The following is a 24,332-nucleotide window of genomic DNA, read 5'->3' on the forward strand; positions in this document are numbered from 1 at the left end:
TGAAATGCATATGGGTTCACAAAAATATGGAATTTTGTTGTTGTTGCTGTGGTTTGGATTTTTAGACCCATGACTGACCTGCCATCTCTGGGGACTCGACAATATGATCATATGCCATAGCAACAGGATTTCCGTGTTGTTGAGAACCCAACAATGTTGTGCTCAGAGACGAATGAGAATTCCACTCACAGGCTGAGACAGAACAGACAGCAACCGTATTCTTCTTGCTGAGTGACCATGTTTAAATAAAGTACTTGGAGACCGCGAAGAGAATTTACTAGATTCCTAATAGGACAGGCTCACACTTGCACACACAAAGATACACGTGCCGACAGCCCACAAACATAGAGTTGTGTGGGCTGTTGACGGGATGGGGAATACGGGGTGGGAAATAAAGGATTATAATTGAGTTTAAGACACAAAGGGAACTTCGTGGCTAGGAAGTTGAGTCGGGTGGAGAAGAAATGAGATTTCTCCACAATGAGATTTCGATAGATAGAAGATTTTTTTAAAAAAATGCTAACAAGCCCTGTCTTTTTAAGGTCTGAGGCTGCATGACAGCAAGCCCCTCCCAGTGCTGAGCCTCAAGATTGGGTCTCAGCTAGGAGTTCAAAGCCAGGATGTGTGCACAGCAATGACAATGGCAGCTGTTGTCAAGGGGGCTGGGCGAGGAGCCTCTGTGCCATCTGGTACCTCAATTGGAAAATTATTGTGGAAGAAGGAGAAAAAAAGAGGGAAGATGTAAGAGGGGGAGGGGCATGTTCTGAGGTGAGAAATTAGCAAAACAAACACATGAGGAGCGATGGATGAGGGCATGGTTGTGTATCTATAAAGGCAGCAGTAAGAGTAGAACCCACCAAAATGGACTACCTTAGGTCAAGTGAAGACCAAGCATGACGTGCCCCACATTGGTCCACCTACTACACTGGGGAGCAAAGAAAAAGAGACACATATCTTAAGTTTTATGCCCAGGTTCTGTCAACATTCACAGACTGTCGGTTTTACCAACGGAAGATACAGATTGACATGAGAAACAGCTGTGAGGTTTGCTGCACGCCTGTGCCTGGATAGAGAATACGTTGGTTTGCTCCCCTCCCCTGCTTAGACCTACAGTAGATGGAGTTGGTTGTTCAGGACAGGGAAAAACAAAGTGTCAAAACAGGGAGCCCTGGTGCCACCTGCGGCTTCTGGCAACTGTAGAGTGGTTTGCTTGTCTCTGGACTCTGGGCATCTTGATTCCAGGTACAAATCTTGGTTATTTCAATAACCACATGGAGAATTCATTTGGCACACTAGTCCCACTTGCCCCAAACCTCTTTGTCTTTGATGATCTTGTTTTATGTCAACTCTACACCAAGTCTCCACTCTCAAAAAGGCTCTTGCCGTGCAATGCGTTGATTTTGGATCTCTAGAACCTTTATTCTTGATGTTGTTTTTAGTTATAGTAACAGGAAATGGACTAAAACAAGCTTGCATTTTTTGGCAGGGTGGTGCTTTATATCTATGGAGAGGGTGCCCTCTGGCCTGTTTTTCATGTTCTTTCCATGGTGCCTAATTCAAGAGTCACTTAATCTCCTCTTTCCGTCCTCACTTGTAAACTTTCTTAATTCCATAACTCTCATCTTCAACACTACTGAACTCACCCTCTTAAGGCTGCCAATAAACTCCGAGTCTAGTGGGTAAAAAATACTGGTGGATCAAAAATTGGGGGACAAAATTGAAAAATTATTGAAGATCAAAGCAATAAGGAAGACAGAAAGAATTTGTTATTTTCAAGGTAGACACCTCTAAAAACAGGCTTTTAAGGACTGGGGATGTAGTTCCATGTGAGAGAGCTTGTCTAGCATGTGTGAGACCTGGTGCAATCCCCAGAACACAAATAAAGAGGGAAATAAAGAAGTAAGAAACACTGGGGTCACAGCTATCACCCAGCAAGTGTGGGGCCCTGGCCTGGTGTCCATCACAGTTTCTGTCTGAAAAGAGAAAGATTGACCTGAAAGTACTGGTTTTTCTCATTGCTTAGGGAGTCCGAAAATATTTATTATGTTAATGTGGATCTTAGATGCACTTCATGCCGAACCCTTAAGAAGGCTGAGAAATTAGGATTTCTAACCGAAAATTCCTCCAGGTCCTCAGGGAAAATGTGCTTAGATCCTCTGCAGTGGAAATAACCACATAGAAGGTAACATCCAAGGTCCATTTCAGCCGACCAACATGCCGAGAACAGAGCTAACTTAGGTGGGACCATGAGCTTCTACAACCGACTCGACATGCCAGGGAAGAGTTAACCCTGTTATGGGTCTGCCTCCCTCAGATGGGCCATGGGCTTGTCTGTGGGTCATTTCTTGATCACTGTTTAATATGGGAGGGTCCAGCCCACTGCGGGTGGCACCGTCTCTAGGCAAGCCACCAGGAATGAGCTACCAGTCATCTGTCCTCCAGGGTCTGGGCTTCAGTGCCTGCCTTGAGCTTCTGCCCTGGCTTCACTCCATAATGCACTCTCAGCTGTAAGGCAAATAAATACTTTTCTCTCCAAGTTGTTTTTATTTAGAGCGGGTTTTTTTTTTTTTTTTTTTTTTTTTTTTTTTTTTTTTTGTAGCAAGCTTTATTACTGGTATTACTGGTCACCAGCTCACAAATAACGACAGGGAAACATTATTGATTATGAAAACCTTGCCTTTAGCTTAGACTTGTCTCAACTAGCTCTTATAAGTTAAATGAACCCCTCTATATTAATCTATGTCCTGCCTCTTGGCATTACCTCTCTTTCATCTTGTGTCTGGCTGGCAACTCCACCTTTCTTCTTCCCAGAGCTCTCTGCGCCAGGAAATTCCAGCTATACCTCCTGTCTAGCTATTGGCTGTCCAGTTTTTTATTGCATCAATTTCAGCAATAAATGTTCAGACAAATACCTCACAACAGTTTTTACCACAGCAGCAGAAAGCAAACGGGAGCAGACGATGAGCTGAAATATCAGCCACAAGAAAGAATTACTTGCTACAGTGTATTCCATTACAACAGACAAGCAGCACTGGAGCCCAAAGATCTACCTAGGGATGCCTGGCGGAAGACACTGGTACTCCATTTACTTCTTTTCGCCAAAATATGTGGTAAGCATCTCCCATAGGCATGTGATTGACCCTGGAGATGTATTGATAGCTAGTGTTACCTTATTTATGAGCATTTGAAAATGAAAATTCTTGCCCGTTGACCAATATGCAGAAAACATAAAATGGACTAATGCCATAGTTTCAAACAATAATCTAATATTTTGACTTCGAGTTTAGGATTCTGACCTGACAATGGCTATGAGCCAATAGGAAGATGTCCAAGAGGAAGCTTCCTAATGAAGACAGTGTCTTTCTCTCCCGGAGCCCAACCTCCCTGCCCAGCTCCAGGAAGATGCTATTTTTCCTGAAGGGTGCTGAGACAGATCCAAAGGAAAGAAGCCTCCTACGTACTATGGGATCCAATGTGACTGATGAAGAGATGGTGGCTTTTTTTTTTTTTTGTCTCTTGGAAATTAAGATCAACCCATATAAATAGTAAGTATCTTTATCAGGGTCAAGACAAGGAAATGTCAGACTTCCCCTACAGGCAGTTCAGTTCAGCAGATAATCCAGGGCACTAGATTAAACAGACTCAGCTCTTGGCTGTCAATGCACTGTTGCCAAAGGGACTCTCTGGCAAGGAGAATCTTGCCGCCTGAGGTTCTCCCACAGATAGATTAGTGCATTAGTGATAAGTGCTCCCACCCCCCCCCCCAAAAAAAAGAATGGTATTGTAAGAACCATGACCTCACACCACTGGGTTCCCAGACACCATCCTGATGTTCAGCTGCTGGTAGTCTTTAGAAGACAGCTTACACATGCTAACCTATAATTTTGAGAATACCATCACATTTTCAGTCCTTACAACATGATTCCATTAGACGATTGATTACTCTGGTCCTAGCTTGTGTATGCCTTGCCTCTTGACTATATCTAGGGGGCTGGAGCGATGACTCAGCAGTTTGGAGCACTGGCTGCTCTTCTAGAGGACCCTGATTTGATTCTCAGCTCCTATATTGTGGCTAAAAACCGTACGTAACTCTGGTTCCAGGGAATCTGACACCACCTTCTGTCCCCTGCAGGCATTGCATGCACGTAGTAGCCAGTTACGCATGCTGGCAAAACACCCATACTCTGAAAAATGAATAAATTCTATTTGACTCCAAGCCATGTCCTCTTGTCAATCAGCCAGTGCTGAATCCATCCCTTGAGTACAGGCTGTGGGTTTAAGCATTCCTTGTTATCCACTCTTTTAATCTTTTAAGTAATCTGCAGAGTGATTCTGTTGCTGCTGCTCTTACAGATATAGGGACATGGAAGCCACAGTGTCCTCCATGCTAACAACAGGCAGCGCTGGGCTCAAGCTTTAGTAGTCAAGGTCTCAAGTCAACTCTACTGTCATAAATTATCCAGACTGGCTTAGCCATTGTCACCCCAAACATGTACAAACACAGCCGCTGATAAATAGCACAACAGAATTGCTTGAGCCTTGAGCCTTCCCCTTAGAACTCTTCATTTGTAGTTGTTTTTCCAATTTCTATGGTGCTGGAGATTGGTTTCTCATAGCTATGGCATGGGTTAGGCTGACCATTCCTAATTGGCCCTACCTGTCTTTGAATATAATTTTTATGATGACAGCAATTAAAATCAAATACACACAAAAACCAAATTATATTAGCTGCCCTTTTCCAAGCAGAATACTAATCAAGATTTTTGTAACTAAACATATCCAATCACAGTGTTGACAGTTCCTCATGCCAGTAATGCAACCATAAAAATTGTCTTTAAATCAGCTTAATTCTTGTCTCAGCTTTATCTTTCTTGTTTGCCAGAATGTGTACGACAAAATGAACAAGGCATGCATGCAATTAAACAAGTAAACCAATCACTCAGTTTAAGGCCACCGTATGTGACATAGGGCAATTTTCTCTCAAAATGTGTACATTATAAATATATATTTGTCCTAGTGAGTGTTCAAAATTTCTACTGATGGAAGCCAGACACAGCAGTGCAATCCTAGAATTTCATTGTTTGTAGGCAATAAAGTGAGATTTCAGTTTAAAAAGGCCAAACCTAAACACACACACGGGGTAGGGGATGGTAGGGAGAGAGAAATAAAATTTTACTGATAGGATGAGAAATAAATAAGAACAGATTCTTATAAGAATTGATTCATCATGAACCCTCCAACGAGAAAATAAAAATCTCTGTTGTGCTGTATAAAGTTCCTTTAAAAAAAACAGTTATGCAAGTTTTTATGAACTCATTAACTTAAAGGGCACCTGCTGTTCTCTCTCTGTGTGAGGCAAGCTCACTTTGTGAGTAGGCAGGTAAGAGGACATGATGACTGGGGACACCGGACAGGGCACAGGGGACAGACAGGGTGGGCTTCCATCCTAATTGCGTTCGACATTTTGCTTGGCGCATCTCTAACTTGTGAAGCCAATTGCCTCACCTCATCTGCAAAGTGGGCCTAAAGTTCCACTCTGCAGGGCTGCCAGCAGGAAGATAGGTTGTAAAGAATCTGTCAGCTTGAGCATATGAAATCTAGTGTTTGATATCTGTTGATAAGCAAGGGTGGTAACTTCATTTGCGTCGACCTAACATAAATCTGCCAATTATACGGAGACGATATTATTGCTTAAGTTCCCCATTTAGTCGCCATATTAACTTGGAGAGGTGTCATGGCTTGGCTTGTCTACAAGGGTGGATGAATGCACCCCTAGGATGATGTATTTGTGAAGGTCAACTCTTTGTCCGACATTGGACCTTGCTCATTTTCTGCTAACACTTCAGCTGTGTTGTTCTGCCCACATGTCTGAGCTGCCTCAATCCCTCCAGGACTTGGCTCAGTTTCTGCCCTCATTATGAGGACATGAAACTCACACTGTAGGGTTAGCCCTCATCAAAGGGATAACTTGCATGCCTGATTCTGTGGCAACCAGAGTTTCACTGGTAGAATACTAAGGACAAGCCACACCGTTTTAATTTACCTTCCATTGAAACTTAAGAGTACTTTATGAAAAGCTCCCTGCTTTTGGCAGTTTTTGAGCAGGGTTTAAATCCTTAGTGGATTTCATCATACTCTTTCCCTGAGTTCTGAAAATGCACAGGCTTTCAGTTTGTTACTTCTCTTTCTCAGCCTAATTCCCTTGGTAGCTAATTTTCACTTATTAAATAACATTTGGTTCTTCTCTGACTTTTTTTCAAAGTAAGAACAAGAATATTTAGCAGATGAAATTAAAGCTTAAAAATTTTTAAGTTTAATTTGTTCTTCTCAGTGTGTATGTATGTGTAGGGTCTTGGTAAGCACACGCCCCTGGCATATGTGTAGAAAGAGAACACCTTGGCAAGCACATACTACTGTACATATGTGGAGGCCAGGGGGTAACTTGTGAGAGCATGGGACAGAAAACTCGGGTCATCAGGCTTGGATGCAAGAGTCTTTCTTTATAGGCTGAACAACCTCACTGGGCCAGAAATTATAGTTTGAAATGCTGTTGGTTAACTTTTCTACATTTCCTTTAAAATGAAGTCTGTTTGAATAAGAGAAGGACAGAAGACCCTGTCACTGGCAGTAGAGAGAGCTGGAGTACATCTAAAAAACACAACAGTGGTGGTGGCACAGGCCTTTAGTCCCAGCACTTAGGAGGCAGAGACATGCAGATCTCTGTGAGTTCAAGGCCAGCCTGGTCTACAGAGCTAGATCCAGGACAGCCAGGGCTGCTACATAAGAAAACCCTGTTTCAAAAAAACAAAAAAAAAAAGATAGAGAGAGGGAGAGAGAGAGACACATAGACAGAGGCAGAGACAGAGAGACAGAGACTCGGGTAGGAAATCTGTGGCTGCTGTCCTGTCTTTTTAGCTTTGTGACAATGAGCACTTATCTTCCCAGGTTTCACCTTCCTTAGCTATCCAACAATGGATATGAAATAGAGAGCTGCCGGCTCCCTTCCTGAAGGAAATGATGGATAAAGTCCTCAGCTCCTACTGAAGACTTTACTCCTATCATACACACAGGAATACGTGTGAGTACATGTGGACGTGCAAATGATCTCTGAAGGTACACATGCAAAGAATGATACTTAATCTGTAGCAAGCCACCTACTATGAAGAGAAAAGAAAGTGCGGCATTAAAATGCTGTACTAGGAATTCCCAGTTTTTTGGTGAAAGATGAATTGCCTGAGTCATTTAGGAGCTTGGTGTGTTCATTGCTAGGACAATTCACAGCTCAGTGTTTCATTTAACTGGTAATTAAGTGGGGAGTGTGTGTTTGTGTACATTTGAGCCTATCCAGCTTTAAAGATACCTGGTTAAAGGGAACACTCCCCCATTGTTGCTGGTGGGAGTGCAAACATGTACAGTCAAACTTGGAAATCACTATGGCGGTTTCTCAGGAAATTGGGAATCGATCTACCTCAAGACCCAGCAATACCACTCTTGGGCATATACCCAAAGGATGCACAATCATACCACAAGGACATTTGCTCAGTTATGTGCATGGCAGCATTATTCATAATAGCCAGAACATGGAGACAACCTAGATGCCCCTCAATCGAAGAATAGGTAAAAAAAAATGTGGTACATTTATACAATGGAGTACTACTCAGTGGTAAAAAAACAACAACGACATCTTGAAATTTGCAGGTAAATGGATGAAACTAGAAAAAAAAATATCCTGCGTGAGTTAACACAGACCCAGAAAGACAAACACAGTATGTACTACTAAGTGGATATTAGACATAAAGCAAAGGATAGCCAGCCTCTATTCCATGACCCCAGAGAAGAAGGGGTAACAAGGAGAATCCTAAGAGAGACATGTATAGATCCCCCTGGGAAGAGGAAATAGACAAGATCTCCTGGGAAAATTGGGAGTGTAGGGGGAGTATAGGGGGAGGGGAGGGGGAAGGAAGGGGGAGGAGAACAAGAGGAAACAGGATGGTTGAGATGGGGGAAGGACAGAGAGGGAGAGCAAGGAAAGGGGCAATTCTGAGGTTAGTGCGAAACGTGGCACTAGGGAAATTCACAGGAATCCACAAGGATGACCCCAGCTAAGACCCTAAGCAATAATGGAGAGGGTGCCTTAACTGCCCTTCCCCTGTAATCAGACTGATGACTGCCTAATTATCATCATAGAACCTTCATCCAGCAACTGATGGAAGCAGATGCAGAGATCCACAGGTAAGCACTGGGCCAAGCATTCAGAGTCCAGTTGAAGAGAGGGAGGAGTGATAATATGAGCAAAGGAGACAAGACCATGATGGGGAAACCCACAGGAACAGCTGACCTGAGCTAATGGAAGCTCCCTGACTCCAGCCTGACAGTGTGGGAACCTGAATAGGACCAAACTAGGTTCCCTGAATGTGGGTGACAGTTGTATGGCTTGGGCAGTCTATAGGGCCACTGACAGTGGGACCAGGATTTACTCCTAGTGCATGTTTAGATCCCATTCTCTATGAAGGGATACCTTTCTCAGCCTAGATATAGTGGCGGGGAGGGGGGGGCTTGGTCCTGACTCAAAGTGATGTGCCAGCCTGTGTTGACTCCCCAGAGGAAGCCTTACCCTCTCTGAGGAGTGGATGGGAGGTGGGGTAGGGGGAAGGTGGGGGGAGAGCAGGAGGAGGGGAGGGAGTGGGAACAGCGATTGTCACATAAAATGAGAAAAGATTGTTTTAAAAAAATAAATAAATATGTAAATTTTCTAAAACAAGCAAAAAAGACACCTAATTAATAAGCCCCCATTCCCTTTCTTCTTTCTTCTCTTTCCATCTTTTGCGACAGTAAGAGATGCCTGCTGGGGGCGAGCAAAGAAATATAAGTAACCAATAGCTCTACCATGCAAATGAAATGTCCGTTCACATGTCTTTAGAAGATCGTCCTCATTCAGGATTAGTATTAGATACTGTTGTGAGATCTGCATTGTGGGGAGGGGGATGCCTTAAAAAGATTAGCAAGATTTCTGCTCACTTTCCAAATTCGTGTTGAAAATTATGAGCAAGATGCTGCGGCTGGAAGGAAAGCTGGCAGACCCAGATGTTCTGTCTGCCATCCCATCTTCAGATCTGGCTTTTTTTTTTTTTTTAAAAAAATTCCTATCCTTTATTGCTTGTTATGAGTATGTGCACACACACACATGTACACACATGCATGTGTGCACACACAGTGTATGTGTAGAAGTCAGAGGACAACTTTTGGGAATATGTTCTCTTTCCTCCCACCACCATGTCCGTCCCAGAAACAGAACGCAGATCCTTGGACTCAGCAGAAATTGGCTTTACTCTCTGGGCCAGCAGGCGAGCCCTACAAGAGTTCCTTCTACACACACAGTAGGATTATGCTTCTTTCGAAGAAATAGACATTCATGCACTACCTCTTGGCTAATGATCAGATCAGTATAGGCATATATAAGATGCAGCGTGGGATTCCTCATTTCTGCCTCCCCTTCAGTGGCAGCCAGTGATATTCTAGGATGATGGAGATATGGGGACAGATCCCTAGGGAGAGAAGCATAAGGCATGGCCTCTACTGATCCCGGATAGGCATGGAGTAAGAAGAAGGGGCATGTTTTTAGTGTAGTGAGCCCTAAGCTTCGAAAGCTTTTGTTTCTTCTCTGGCATAACCTTTCTGTTTACACTGATCCAGGAAATGTGGGCAGAAGTTGTAAGAAATGCTGAATGTAACCTAGGAAAGAGATGATGTAGCCTAGGCCATTGTAGTATCAGTGGGACGGGAGGAGAGAAAACCCAAACAAGAGACAGTGTGGGGGAAATTAGCAGGGTATGGTAGCTGAGGGGTGAAAGGGTGTGAAAATCCTCAAAGCAAACCTCTAGGTCTTTATTTGGGTCTTCATTTGACTTGTGATCATACACACAGCCCACCGCGTTTCAGCAACCCACAATTTTATGTTTTATTGCCTTTATTTATGCCTATATTTCATATTGGTTACAGCCTGGGTTACACACCTAGATCCTGGGCTTTGCCCTATGTGTCCGGGATGCAGGCAGAAATAGTGGTCCTATTTTCTTCATTAAAGGAAAGAAAATTTCTATTTATAGGTTCAAGACCAGCTAAGGTTACACAGAAAGATCCTATTTCAGGAATAACAAAAAGACAAAAACCTATCACCAACAAAAGCCCTGAAAACTCCTAATTGCTGAACCAGCACAATGGCTCACAAACCTGCTTTGTATGGTACCCTGTGCCTCTCCATTCGCTTCTTCCCCAGCTATTTTGTTAGTTCTGGGATTGAACCCACTGTCTTGCACATACTAGGCAAATGCTACACCACTAAGTTGTATTCCTAGTTCTTAGGGGTTTGTTGAGACAGGGTATACCTAAAGCCCTTAGTCTAGCATTGAAAAACCTGGTAGCCCAGCCTGGCCTCAAACCCTCAGGCCTCCTAATTCCCAAGTGATTTCACGTGTGCCCCACCTTGCCCAACTCCTAAGCACAAACAGAAACTCCCCCATTTCAATTTATAATACACACAGTAAGTAAGACTACCTTATTGGGTTATTTAATTCTTATCATGAAGTCTGTAAAGCATTGACCCAAACTCTTTCCATTTCTGGAGAGATGTGACCATCACGCGTGTGACCACTTCTTAGCCAATTGTGTAGGACTACACACAGGATAGCCTCATTTGTATGCTACCATGCACACATTTCAAATGCCATGTTTTATGGGCAACATACATTTCATTCATTCATGCATGCATGCATTCATTCAAGCATTTATATTCAAGGGCTAAGGAGATGGCTCAGTGTACCTACTACTATGCCTGAGGACTTAAGTTTGACCCACAGTATCCACAGGACGGGAGAAGAGAATCAAGGGTGTTTATTATGAAAATGTAAGAGATATAAATGTCAGGAAAAGAAAGGCATGGCAGGCAGGGCCCCTGTTGTCATGGAGCTGATTGTCAGCAGGAGAGAGGGATAACAATAAGAGAGGTTTCTCCAACCCGTGTAAACACATAGCGGCACATTAGGAGAGCATGTGACCGGAGGGGGGTGTTAATCCAGCCATGCGAGTGAGAGACAGCTTCCCTGAAGAATAGAAACACTAGCTGACACACAAGGCAAGCACAGAAACTTATCTAAAGGAGAGAGAGTTGCAGGAGCAGCCATGTGCTTGGAATAAGTGCTAGGAATGAGGATTGAAAGACCATCTGCAGGCAGCTGCAGCGGAGGCAAGACCTGCATGTAATGGGGCCTCAGGCCTCTCTCTGCAGCTGAGGATTCCCTTGGGATACTCAGGTGGGATGACCAGGACAGTAGCCTGCATATTGTTCCCTTCATAAGAAAAGATGTGGAGCCGGGAGACCCGAGGGAGAACTCAGAAAGCAGTGGCAGGGGCCCCGTGAAGATGGCACTGCAGCTCTGTTGGGGTAGTCTTAGAGTTTGAATCTTTCCCTTTCATTTTGTTGTGAGGGGGGCAACCTTAGTGGGACAGGGCTGGGATATAGGGCCTGATGGGAAGTGATTAGATCATGAGGAGTTGGTTATCGCTGCAGGAATGAGTTAGCTGTGAGAGCGGATTTACCAGGAAAGCCAGTGTGGTCCTTTCTCACCCTCAGCCTCTCTTCCCCTTTCACTTCTGCCACAGGGTGAACAGCATGAAGGCCTTCTCGAGGGTCTATGTTCTTGGATGTCCCAGTCTCCAGAACTGTGAGCCAAACATCCTTATGAATTATCTAGCCCCAGGGATTCCGTTGTATTACAACCACAGAAAGCAGACTTAGAGAGACGAAGAAAGGGGTGGAAGTGAACTAAAGAGATATTTATAAGCAAAAGCTGTTGGCAGGCAAGAGAGAGGACAATGACAGGAACGGTGGAAGCTTCCAGTGTGTTGGTGAATGGCTGGAGGTGCCATCCATGGGGTCTAGAAGAGGACTGTGTCTGGGGGTGAGCAGAGGAGGTCTGAGTTGTCTGTAAGATGTCGACGAGAAGAAGCTGAGGAAGAGCACAGAGCTCTGTCTCGGTGTCCTTCACTCAGGAAATCCTGCCAACCCCTTCATGTCTGAGGCTGAAAACCTATCCGCAGTGCTCACCACCCCATATAACTGGCTCGCACCTGCTATTGGGATGGCTATGCTTGGCTGTCAGCTTGACTGCATCCGGAATTAACTAAAGGCCCCAAATAGAGGCACATGTCTGTGAGAGACTTTTGCTTAATCTGAAGTGGGAAGATGTGCTTCAAGGGAAGAAGACACAGCTTTAATCTGAATCTTTGATACAGAAAGATATACCTTTAATCTAGATCTTCTGAGGTGGGGAAAACCTACCTCTAATCTGGGCCATGCTTCCTGCCAGAAGCCTATATAAGGACATGGGAAAAGGGCGCTCTGGCTCTTTGCCTGCTTGCTCTTGCTTCACTAGCAAGTCCATTCCTTTAATGGCATTAGAACTTAGCTCCTTCAGATCCCAGGATATGCTAAAGACTGGCTGAGACATCTAATCTCATGGACTGAACATGATTCTTGGACCTTAAGTTCATAGGCAATCTCTGTTATATAAGCTGGGCCACAACCTGTAACTCATTCTAATAATAAATGAATATAAATATATAGAGAGAAACGTAACTGTTATATAAGTTCTGTTACTCTAGAGAACCCAGATAACAGGTCTTGTCTATACTTCAGTACATTTTTGCAGTACATTTTTGAGGTTTTGAGGGTTAGATCCAGCATCTTCTGCATCCTAGGTAAGTGTTCTACTACTGAGCTATAGTGTCCAGCCCGTATGAACCCCACACCTAGCTTTCCACTTCTGAGATGTAACCCCCACCTGTCGGACCTAACCAAAATATTTAACAATTGTTGAAATCTTGGACACATCCTTTTTTTTTTTTTTTTTTTTGGTTTTTTTAAAGGCAGGGTTTCTCTGTCTAACCATCCTGGCTGTCCTGGAACTCACTTTGCAGACCAGGCTGGCCTCAAACTCACCGAGATCCGTCTGCCTTTGCCTCCCAAGTGTTGGGATTAAAGGTGTGTGCCACCACTGCCCACCACCTTTCTTTCTTTAAATAAATAACATTAGGAAACATTGAGACTTTTGTGGGGGGGAAGTTTTTTCAAATCACTCCTATGGAGCATAAATCTTTCAATTATTTTTCTGTAGCATAATAGCTACAGATTACCTATATGGGAGTCAAAAACAAAACAAAACAAACAAACAAACAAAAAATCAGGAAAATAAAGAATCCACCCTGACCCGACTATCTTTTCAGACTGTGGTTTTGTGTCAAAGTACAACACATTGCCTATTTCTCCTCATGGAGAGCCACACTAAAGGCAGGGGAGACTAAGGGCAGGATCTCCCCTCTCTGAGACAAGTGTGGATTACTTAGTCCGATACCACCAACTGGACCCCACCTCAAATTCAGGGTCTAAGGACCAATTCTGCTCCCAACTGCCGTAGATACGGAAAATCCAGCCCTCCCCTTTTCTCCTCTTTCAGAAACTTGATTTCCAAGTTTCTGTTTGATGAAACAGTGGCTGTCACTTTCAGAAAAATGAAAGTTCCTGGAAACAGTCCTCCAAGAGCATCCACCTAGCAACTTGAACGCTTCCTTCCACGCTTCCAGGAGCAAGGACCGGCTCTTCTAGTCAGTGCCAGCCGCTGCAACCCAGAGCGGGGCTCCACAGAAGCCAGCGCCGAATGCCTTCACTGCGTTTTGAAAAACCCCATCAAAGGTCTCACTGAAAGATATCTGTAAGGGCTGTACTGTTCCCTTTCAAAAACTGCAGCGCTCTTCTCCGGCACTTGAAAAAGCATTGCTCTTGCTTTTCATCTTCCCCCCCTCTTGGAGTGTAAACATTGTTTGGAGTGAAAGGAGCTGAAGGAGCGCTTGCTTTCGCCTTGAAATTTCATTTTTAAATAAGAGGGGAGAAAATCCTTTTTCTGACTGATACTAATAATACAGGTCAAAGTGTCAGGCGATCTACAATTAAATGGAAAACAAAAAAAGGTTTTCCCCTCTCTTTCCCACAGCACAATGGCGCTGGAATATAAATTACCGATGAAGATGAAATAATGCTTCAAAGCCTCCAGGGCAGGGCGGTGCGGGGTTTACAAAGTGTTTGCCATGGCATGATGAGACATTAAAGATGACGGTAACCCATGGACTTGGGGTGACGGTGAATAGACCAAAGCTAGCATGAGGTAGGGTTTTAGGTCCCTGTGGCCTGTGACCCCATGATATGCTTTGTTTTGCAAGGACAGCTGCAGTTATCAACAGATGTTTCAGCTATAAATAATTGGTATCATCTCAGAAAAGACCCAATCTACCTGGGGAGAGGCATAATACCCAAACCCCTGCCCGGGCTATTACAGCCACATTAATCTCCCATCTCTCCAGGTTTCTCAGAGAGCGGCTTGCAGGTGTTTTTTCTGGGAGAGCGCTGACAAAATCTCTCAAGCCAGCAAGCTTTGTGTGGACTGTAAAGGAGGCTGGCCCCTGTCATAAATTTCTGTCGGTGGCCACACACCAAAGGGGAGAGGATTGGAGAGCTGGGGAAGATTTTTTATAAGAAGAAGTCATGTTAAGACTGCATAGGAAATGTAAGAAGAATTAATGACTGAAAAAGACAGATTTAGGTGTTTAACTACTTTTCCTATCAGTGGGAATCTGACAGTTCATCGGTTTTGAAAATATGAGCATTCGGCTCCTCGGACTGTGACATTGAAACAGATAGCATACTTGACCAAATAAGTTACAGGATTTACTGGATCCACTCTTAACAAGCTACATCTCAAAAGCAAGCAGTAAGTGTCCCAGAGAGCCTGGCCCATGGAGAGCTATAGTTCTCTCTATGTATACGCAGAGAGCTTTAGCGATTGTGCGCTTGGGGTCTGGCACAATGGAAAAGCATCCTAAAAGTCTGAGGAGGTGTGGCCGCCTAATTTATAGCTTGCTGGGTAAGCAAAAGAAAAACAGTGCTCAGAGAAACTCCCGGATTAAATACTCAAGGACTCAAGAAAGACCAGTGGGTGGATTCTTAGGACTGCCACTTGGTGACCTTGTGAGGGGAACAAAGTCCTATTCTCCGTGCCTCTGTTTCCACAGTTGGGAATCCATATAATTTATAGAGTTACATGAATTATAGAGGACGGTAGATTATAGAGGACAGCTTCCTTCCTAATGCACGTTGCAGATCCAAACCCAGAGACTACAACTTGAATTCCAGCTGCTTCCGTTTTCACCACTATGTCGGTGATGCCACTACCAGCTTTGGATGCAGGGAGAGAGCTGCATCCTGCTTCTGATCCAGTAAAGATTATTGATTGGGGGTGAAGAGTTGGAATCCCCAAGTTCCTACATGATACATGCTACTAACACTGTCACATGGTGTGTGTGTGTGTGTGTGTGTGTGTGTGTGTGTGTGTGTGTGTGTGTGTGTGTAGGGTCTCACTGTAAGAACCACAGCTGTAGGAATTAGCAGCACAGTTGCAATACTGTCATATGCCTTGTAGGGTTGTATTAGCCAGTAGACTGACAATGACAGCCTTTGCTATTTCTGGTACTTCGCTGAGATGCTCTTGGGTGTTCATATAATAGGGACACATCAACTCAACAGGCAAAGATAATGTCTGTTGACATCCTATCCATAGAGAAAGATGTAAAAAGTCAACAAAACTATAAATAGAGTTCTTCAGCCACACTGGCCATTTCGGGAGTCAGAAGCCTCATGTGGCTAGTGGCTGCCATATTGCAGAGCACAAATACCAAGTGCTTCCATGGCTGCCAAGAGTTCTGTGGACAGCTCATAGTCACTGGCATCTCCGCTAGCAATCTGAGCATCTGCTTTGTCTTTCGTGTTCTTCCCTTAGACTCTCTGGAAAACGGAAGAGGGAAACAGAGGAAGAGGCTGCTCTCTGGCCCCTTGTGTAAGAGGATGGGAATGGTAATAGTCACTATAGGGCTATTTTGATAAGAAAGATCTGATGTGTATGCAAATTCCACAATACGTAAATTATAGTTACACTTTCATTCTACTTTTACACAGGTACCAACCATAGTTATTAAAATTCCCCACTTAAGATAGGTTTGCTAGCACATACTGAAAATGTGGAGGGAAGATCTAGTGTTCAAGGCCAACCTGGGCTACATACTGAGACCTTGTCTCAAAGACAAAACCCAAATAAAACCAACAAACTAAAATCTCACTCTTTACAGGATTTACTTTCCTCTGCCAAGAATCTCCAGTCTGCTTAACCTATTTTGCCCTGTCTGGGAATTCCTGAAGATGCTCGTGTGTGTTCATAGATCTCCTGAGAAATTCAAAGTAAAAAAACAATGTTACTATGAGGCTGGAGAGACGACTCAGTGGTGAAGAGCATATACTGCTCTTACATAGGACCTAGGTGCTGTTTTCAACACCCCTGTGGTATCTCACAGTGATCTTTAACTCCAGTTCCAGGGGATCTGATACCCTCTTCTAGCCTGAATGAATGTGGTACACAAACGTACATACACATTCAAGTAAACATGCATGCACTTATAATAAAAATAAATAAATATTTTTTTTAAAAAAGGTAATGCTGCCACAAAGGAAAATGATACTCCTCTTAACTCCCCTAGAACTCAAGCCTGGATCTTGGGCCTTACCTGGCTTCTTATGCTGTTATTAAAAAACATAATGTTTTTGTTAGTTCTTTGAAAACAAATGCATTCATTACATTTTGATCATGTTCATCTCCCCATTCCTCTCCATCACTCCTCCTAGATTCCCCCAACTCATGCCCTCTTTCTTTTTAATAACCCCTACACTGTTCTTGATGTTCTTTCTTATGGGGGATGGTGCTACCAGTTTAGTTCTGTGGTTCCTATCCTTTTTAATGCTGTGGATCTTTAATACAGTTCCTCATGTTGTAATGATCCCAACTATAGAATTATTTCATTGCTACTTCATGACTGTGATTTTGCTACTGTTATGTATATTAATGCAAATATCTAATATGCAACTCCCAAAGAGCTGAGACCCATAGGCTGAGAATTTCCAGCTTAGCTGGTTCCTTTTGTGTGTGTGTTGGCGGGGGGTGTGCTAGTATAACTTTAATTTGTAAATAAAAGCACTGATATTCCTATCTAAAGTATACAAACAAGTCTTAACAGACATAAATCATTCCTTGTGTCTTATTAGATCATAACCAACTAAAACTTGACATAGATAGCAAGAACAACTACAGAATCTATAAAACCCTGAAGATTCACATATATACTTCTGAATGATCAGTGAGTATCTGAGTCAATCAAAGAGTAAACTTAAAAAGTTATATAAACCAATGAAAACAAGCAAAACTACAGATTACCAGAATCCTTTGGGCACAGCAAAAACAGTCTGAAGAGATAAGTTTAGAGATTGAAGCACCCATGCTAAAAATAATCAAAGAGATTTCAAATAATCCAATGATGTATTCAAATTGTTTGAAAGCAAGTTAAACTTCAAACAAATAGGAAGAAATAATAACAATCAGGGTATAAGTCAAGGAAATGGAAGTTAAAAGAATAATACAAAAATTAATGAAACAGTTCTTTGAAAAGGCAACAAGGTAGACAAATTCTTAGCCAAATTAAGAACATAACCAAGCTTAATGAAATTAAAGATTATAGAGCTATTAGAACAGATACTAGTGAAACCTAGAAAATCATTAAGGTACAGTTTCAAACCTTACATTACAATGCATTGAAAACTGTGTTTTTGTAGTGAAGAGAAAACTAAGTGCATTCATGACCTGGTCTTGATGCTTCCAGAAAGGCCTTAGTCATGAGGAGCCCAGAGAGCAAACAGAATTTCCAGGGTGTGTAGAAATGATCTGACATGGATCAATAATGGATCAAGAGCTTAGTCATCAACACGAGATGGCAGGGAGGTTTGTTGTTGTTGTTGTTTTGTTTTGTCTTGTTTTTCTTTTGGGGGGTGGACTCTGAGACAAGGGTTTATCTGTAGCTTTGGAGCCTGTCCTGGAACTCACTGTAGACCGGACTCAAACTCACAGAGCTCTGCCTGCCTCTGTCTCCCAAGTGCTGGGAATAAAAGCGGGTGCCACCAGTGCCCTGCTGAGATTTTTTTTTTAATAATCCAGTTTCTAGAAAGTGTCATTTCAAAATAAAAAAAAATGTTTTAAAGCACAGTAGAACCAAAACAACTGAAGTCCACCAAGAAGATGGGATTATTTCAAGAAACAGGTCTCAGACTGTGCCTCCACCTGCCCTTCTTCATTCATGATAGGTTTGTCCTTCTACCATAGGAGGTTACAGGGAAATGACACTTTTCAAATGGCTATTTCCCCCACATTAGTCAATCTGGCAGAGCTGACTGTAAGAGTCAGACCTGTCTTGTACTTCAGAGAAATTTAATCTGTTAGACCACTTAGACTCTAACCGCCTCCCTTGGGGATGTCGGAGGGACAGGTGGTGTGACTTTTCCTACCAGTAGCTGCTGCAGCTTGGCGCCAATCACATCTTGCAGGTTTGTTTTGTCCTCTGGGCACATGGCTTGTTTGTACTGCCACTTTTCAGGCACGAAGGGCCACTTCATTTCCTTTGCCTCCTGGATCAGGGTCCTTAACTCGCTGGGGAGTGAAGCTGAAAAGGTCAGAGGTCAGTTAAGGAAATTGCCATCAAAGAAAGGGCCATGGAGCCCCCCGTGTTATGATGAAGCACCTCGGCGACTAAAACACTTTTCCTATCTGTCGCTGGCTGGTCCAAGCTGTTGGGGCCGCCTCGAAGAATAATAGCAAGGAGCTATCTGTCATGGGTGGCCTGAGTCTACTGTGCCCTACAGGTAAATTGGGGTAGTCAGGCATTGAGAAAGGTTTTTAACAGGAAGTCAAGCACTTGAGTGACTGTCTCTGCATGAGGAATCAGAGAAAGGCACGAAGGAAAGATGCTTTTCCCTGTAAAGTGAGAACGGGGCTGGAGGGAAATGGTATTTTGAGCTCGTGGCACCTGAGAAGGGAATCAATTTGCTCAGGCTCTTTCTGCTTCTCTGAGACCTTGGCCCATCTTCCCCTTTAACCATTGACTTTGGCTAAATACAGACAGAAAGTACAAACTCACAAACAGGATGCTTGATGATACCAGTTAACTGTGAAGTAGCCCCGTTTCACAAGAGTAACTGTGTTAAGTCTCTCAGCGGGTACCAATCCGAACTTCTCTGGTTGACAGTCTCTGGTAAAAACTTCAGAAACACAAAAAAACTCTGAAAACTCCAAGTATTTCCCCTAGGCTTGATATTTAAACCACACCAAAGTTGAGTAGGGTTGATTGTCCTGCTTGACACTCAAAATTCCACAGCAAGAAGTTCTGCACTGATGAGGCCCCTCGTTCACATCACTCCGGGTATAAGAGATAGTACACACTTCACAGGACCTTCCTCATAATGGAAATAGTTTGTTCTGAAGTATGTGTGATGCCAGTGTTCTGAACAAGGTCTTCTATATATTGGTCTTGTGTCTCATATTGAACACATCCCAAACTTAGTTCATCAGTGGTCTTTCTAGTTCCATTTCCCTCTATATTTTCTCTTAATGAACAGAACCACCACACACTGGATCACCCAAATCTGAAGCTCAACGTCATTCTAGACGTTTGCTTTTTTCCCTCCATGAATCGAGCTAACTATCAAATCCCATAGATCCTAAAGCCCCATCTCTTTCTTTTTGGTATTTTCAGCCCATCCTCCTAAGCCTTTGCAACATTGAGCGCCCCCCCCCCCACTTTTCTAATAAGGTAGACTAGGACAACACCTTTCACAGCCTCTTTTAGTTCTTTAGTTTGTAATTGCCCTGCTCCCGAAGCCTATGACCAAATTCAGGCCCACTGCATTTGGTATCCAAAACACAGATTGCCATTTCCTGTCAGTCTGTCATGGCCTCTCAGTGGAATTGAAATGCCTCTTCCATGTGTTTCCAAACCCACAGATGCAGCCTACATTCCACTGTTCTCTGAACACATCTCCCTGTCCTCCTGGGCTGAAAGCATCCTCAACACAGCTGTTGTGTATCATATCCCATTCCTTGCGTAAATCCCATCACTATGGCAGCATACGGTCCTGGTTAAAACACCAAGGTAGCATTATATCAACCTGATCCATACTAAAGAGAGAAAATAGAACGTGCAAGATGAGCAGAATAAGAAGGAAGAAACCCTGCCTTAGTCCTGGACATCTTTATGTGAACCTGCCACCAGCTGAGCAAAGGTAAGGAACTTTTTAGGTGGGGAAAGACTGCTTGGCATTGACGGGACCCCACACTAATGAGTGACTAGCGTCAATGACAAGAGATGACGCTGTCGTATCCCATTGAAAGTGTGGCTCCAAGTTCAGCAACCCCTAGGCCCTTACTCTGCAGCAGCATCCCCTAGCGGCGCCCTAGAACTATGTGCTCGCGTTTGGCTGCAAAATATGTCTCTGCAACTGCTAGTGACAGAATTTCAGGTCCTAAAAACGTAACATTTGTGCAGAGTAAATTTCTTTCAAATGGCAATGAGTAAGATGATTGTTGGAGAGGATGGTCCTGGGGGTCCAGGGGACTCCCAGATAATGTCGCTTTCCATTCTCAGTGTCTCAATTTGACTGTAAATAACCTAGACTCAAAGAGTGAAGAATAGTCACTTGACAGTTCTTCAGCTGACCATCATTTCTGTCCCCTCCATAACTCTTCTCCAAGCCAAACCGTAAACAAGCCAGTGGAGCACACTGGAATGTAAGACACCCCAAAAGACAGGCGTTAGACCTGTACTGCATTTCAGTTTGCGTTGCATCTCTTACTCCACCTCCCAGGCTGGCGGGAACAAGGAGGAGAGAGATGGAGCTGAAGGTAAAGGCAAGAGAAAATGCTGAATCAGTGTTCCCAAGTTCACCAGCTGCCATGCCCATAAGCGACCCTGTACAAATGTCTTTCTCTGTGATTCCAGACAGTAACAATGTCCATAGGACCACAGCCAGTGGACCAAAGAAAGCTGTCTACAGCCACCTGCCCGCCTGAGCAGGAGGGGTTCTGCACAGATGAAGGCCACAGGAAGTAAGGCTCGTGCAAGCGCACCACTCTGTCTGTATGTGAGAATTCCTTCTTCACTGGTTATCTGGCCCTAGTTCTAGAAGCTTACTTCTAGACCACGTCTTACTGAATGACTTTACAGCCTTGATTTGTCCTTCTGTGACATTAAATTCATTGTTTCTCCTAATCCGTGTCACTTGGGAAGAACATGGCATCTGACTGGGGCCTTGGACTTCAGCAGGGAGAATGTGAAGCCTAGGTGAGGACACGCACTAAATACAGAAAGAGGACACTAGGAAAGCTGTAGGAAAAACAAAAACAACACCCCAACCCACGCACAGCCCCAGGGAGACATAGAGCCAGCTATCCCTTATTGGCTGGGTGCCTAGAACCTGTGGTTGAGGACCAGGTACTGACATGCGGAGCCTATGATCCCAGGTTGACAAGTACATGCAGTTAGCTGTCAGTCACATGCTTGTCGGTCTATCTAGTAAAGAATGCAATTACACGCTGAGGTTTGTTTTGGGAACTGACTGCATGTACAGGACTTCATCCAGAAGGAAGTAGAAAGACAGGTTACATAGTGGAGGCTGCCATAGGTACCTAAAATGCCCCATTAGACATGTATGTGCCTGTAAACCATAACTGGGGAAAACCCATCCCAGGACCTACCCATTACAGAGTGTATTTTATTCAGGCATCTTATTTTTAAATGAAACATCCAAACACTGAAAGTAAACAGGACAAAGTTAAAAGCACATACAAAGAACATACTTAAACAAGTGGAAGAAAAATTATTTGAACAATGAAAAAGAACTGAAATAAAGAGGTTGCCTCTCCAGAGCTGGTGAAAGAAGAAATGAATCTTTGGTAGCTTTCTAGATTTTGCGATTGAATTTCTTAAGCAATATCTGTAAGCTTAAATAGCACAAACCAGGAAGCAAGAAAAAATACAGACCATGATTACGCTGTAAACAGTGTTTTGTGAGATCAATGAATATACTTTAAAAATGGCATGAGAAGCTTGTTGGTGACAAAGGAAATAGAGATGACCTATTTATGGACGCCATGGAAGTCTATGGAAGTTGATGAAGCACAAAACCCTTGTTTGAGAAAAAGTATGTGCTACCATTCAGAAGTTGCTTCATTTTTTTTAATAATTGAAATTTGCGTGCACCAGCCAACTTGGACCCTTTGTTCTTCCTGAACCAAACTGTTTCTGGTAGCCTCATGTTTACTCAAGCCTAAAATTAGAACTGACAGCAATTCTCTGCAACAAAGTGGGCTTCTTCCCTGCCCGTCAGCCTGCAGCCCGTCCCGTTCACATCCTGGAAATCCACTCATCTCTCGGTGGTCATCTGCCAGGAGCAGAAAAATAGGGCAGAGAGGCGAATGTGTCATGCAGGCGAGGGTGAAGGTACTGAACCTGCTGGCTCAACCCCTGGTGTCTCCCATCAGAACCTCACCTCTGCACCGCTGGTCCTCACTCTTGTCTTCAGTAGACACATCTGGCGTTTCCAACAAGAGATGATCCAGCGCTTGCTTGCATTCATGCAATATCGAAGTCACAGCGTCTTGATTATTCATGATGATTACCCACCCTCAAGGATGAATTGAGTGTCCCTGGGTCTACGGTGATCAATTACCTAGGAGAGGCATTGATTCTCAATAAAGAAGTCCCTTGAAGGCCGAGGTACCTGGTGAACAAAAGAGCGAGAAGGATGATTAACTAAAGCGTCATCCATTATCCGTGAGACTCAAGCAGGGAGGGATAATAGAGCAAACACATGAAAATCCATGACAGGCCCTGAGGATGCTGTTAGGGGAGCATGTGAAATGATTGCTGGGTCTGGTCTAGATGGGCGGTACCTTGAAGGCATAGAGCGCAGAAGGGAGAGAGTCTGGGGATAGAGCTGGGTCACCCACGGTGAGGTTGGTGAACTCACACGGGCCAAATAAAATGAATGTGCCCATGATTTATGTACTTTCTGCGTATTTCACTCAGTGCCCCTGGGTCGCAGTAGCTCAGAGCCTTTCCCCTTTCTGGAAGTCTACAGGAAGCATCTGGCTGACAGTTCTAATAGCCACACTCGAGCACGCGGTAATATGAAGATCCCCGCTTTCACAGCCCACGACTGATTTCCCCTGTGCGGCATTCTTCATGGTATTTAGCGCTATGTGATTTGGATCAAGATAGGCAATGACAGATGCCAAATTTAAAGCTCTTCACTGCCAGGCATATTGCCAAGTAAAATAGAGAAAACGGTATCCCAGAAAACCCAATTTCCTCGAGCTCTGACGTGGATGGAGCCACCACAGAGATGGATATGGATGGACTGGCGTGGGCAGATAACATGTACGTAGATTCCTTATGCAAATGCGAGGCAGACAGAAGGAGCAACTGCTGTCAGGCTAAGTTTGAGAATAACATAATTCACTAACAGTGAAAATGCCTAACCAATAAACAAAAAGCAATTCCTGGTTAGCAAATATTTTGGTCTGTCTTCCTTTTGTTGAAGTAGTGCCCTGTAAACAAAAGACATTATCCTCTTTGCCCTTGACGGAGTAAGAAGTGGCATTTCTCTGGTGGGGGTGTTGAAGTGCATTTCCAGAGCGACAGTCTCACAGGGAAGACGGTAACAGTTATAAGGACGGCACTAGCATCTCTGCTTCAGAGCTCACCACACAACGACGACATCACTGAGAATGTTAAAGCAGAGAGTTGCTGCGTTGATATTAAATGTGCCCTTCGATCCCATGGTCTGGATTTTAAAGCATGCCAAACTAAGCCTTCAGGCTATCATAAGGTCATTTCACTCGGAATAGTAATGTATTTATCGGTGAACACAGGCAGAGCTCTCAAGTTGACATTTTATCACGCCCGAAGAGCACTGGCATAAATGAGGATAGTGAGAAATTCGCCACGAAATTATCTCAGGCTGATTTTGATTTACCCTCTCTCTTTTAACTAGAGCGTTTCAGAAAGGATTCCTGTACAAACTGGGTTGTCGCACCAAACTGTGTCCAAAGCCCCCTTTGACTGAAGTGTTTACGAGCAGCTCGCTAGTGTGTCTAGCTACGAAGAGACAGGCCTCTAGGGCTAGTCAGAATTTTATCCTCAGACTTCTGCTACAAAATAAATGAGGACTTGCTCATCCCTCTGCGTACTGCGGTGAGCGAGCAAGACATAATTAGCAGACTAGAGTGGCCACTGAGGCCTGTGCCAGTAACATCCGTTCTCACCACACCACTGAAAAGGAAGGGACTGGCTACAGG

The 24,332-nt window shown here is 43.8% G+C and overlaps 1 protein-coding gene across 7 annotated transcripts in view; it reads right to left on the bottom strand.

Moving 5' to 3' along the window:
- Positions 1-24,332, bottom strand: part of Alpk1 (alpha kinase 1) — a 91,337-nt gene that overhangs the window by 32,056 nt on the left and 34,949 nt on the right. For all 7 annotated transcript variants that reach the window (XM_038311028.2, XM_038311029.2, XM_038311031.2 and 4 more), the window contains 2 exons: positions 22,523-22,753; positions 18,488-18,642 (listed from right to left, as the gene is read on the bottom strand). In XM_038311028.2, the coding sequence (XP_038166956.1) occupies positions 18,488-18,642; positions 22,523-22,643 (276 nt within the window). In that variant the 5' untranslated portion in view covers positions 22,644-22,753. The remainder of the gene's footprint in view (positions 1-18,487; positions 18,643-22,522; positions 22,754-24,332) is intronic.

The sequence above is a fragment of the Arvicola amphibius genome, chromosome 14 (assembly GCF_903992535.2).
Source record: "Arvicola amphibius chromosome 14, mArvAmp1.2, whole genome shotgun sequence".
Lineage (NCBI taxonomy): Eukaryota > Metazoa > Chordata > Mammalia > Rodentia > Cricetidae > Arvicola > Arvicola amphibius.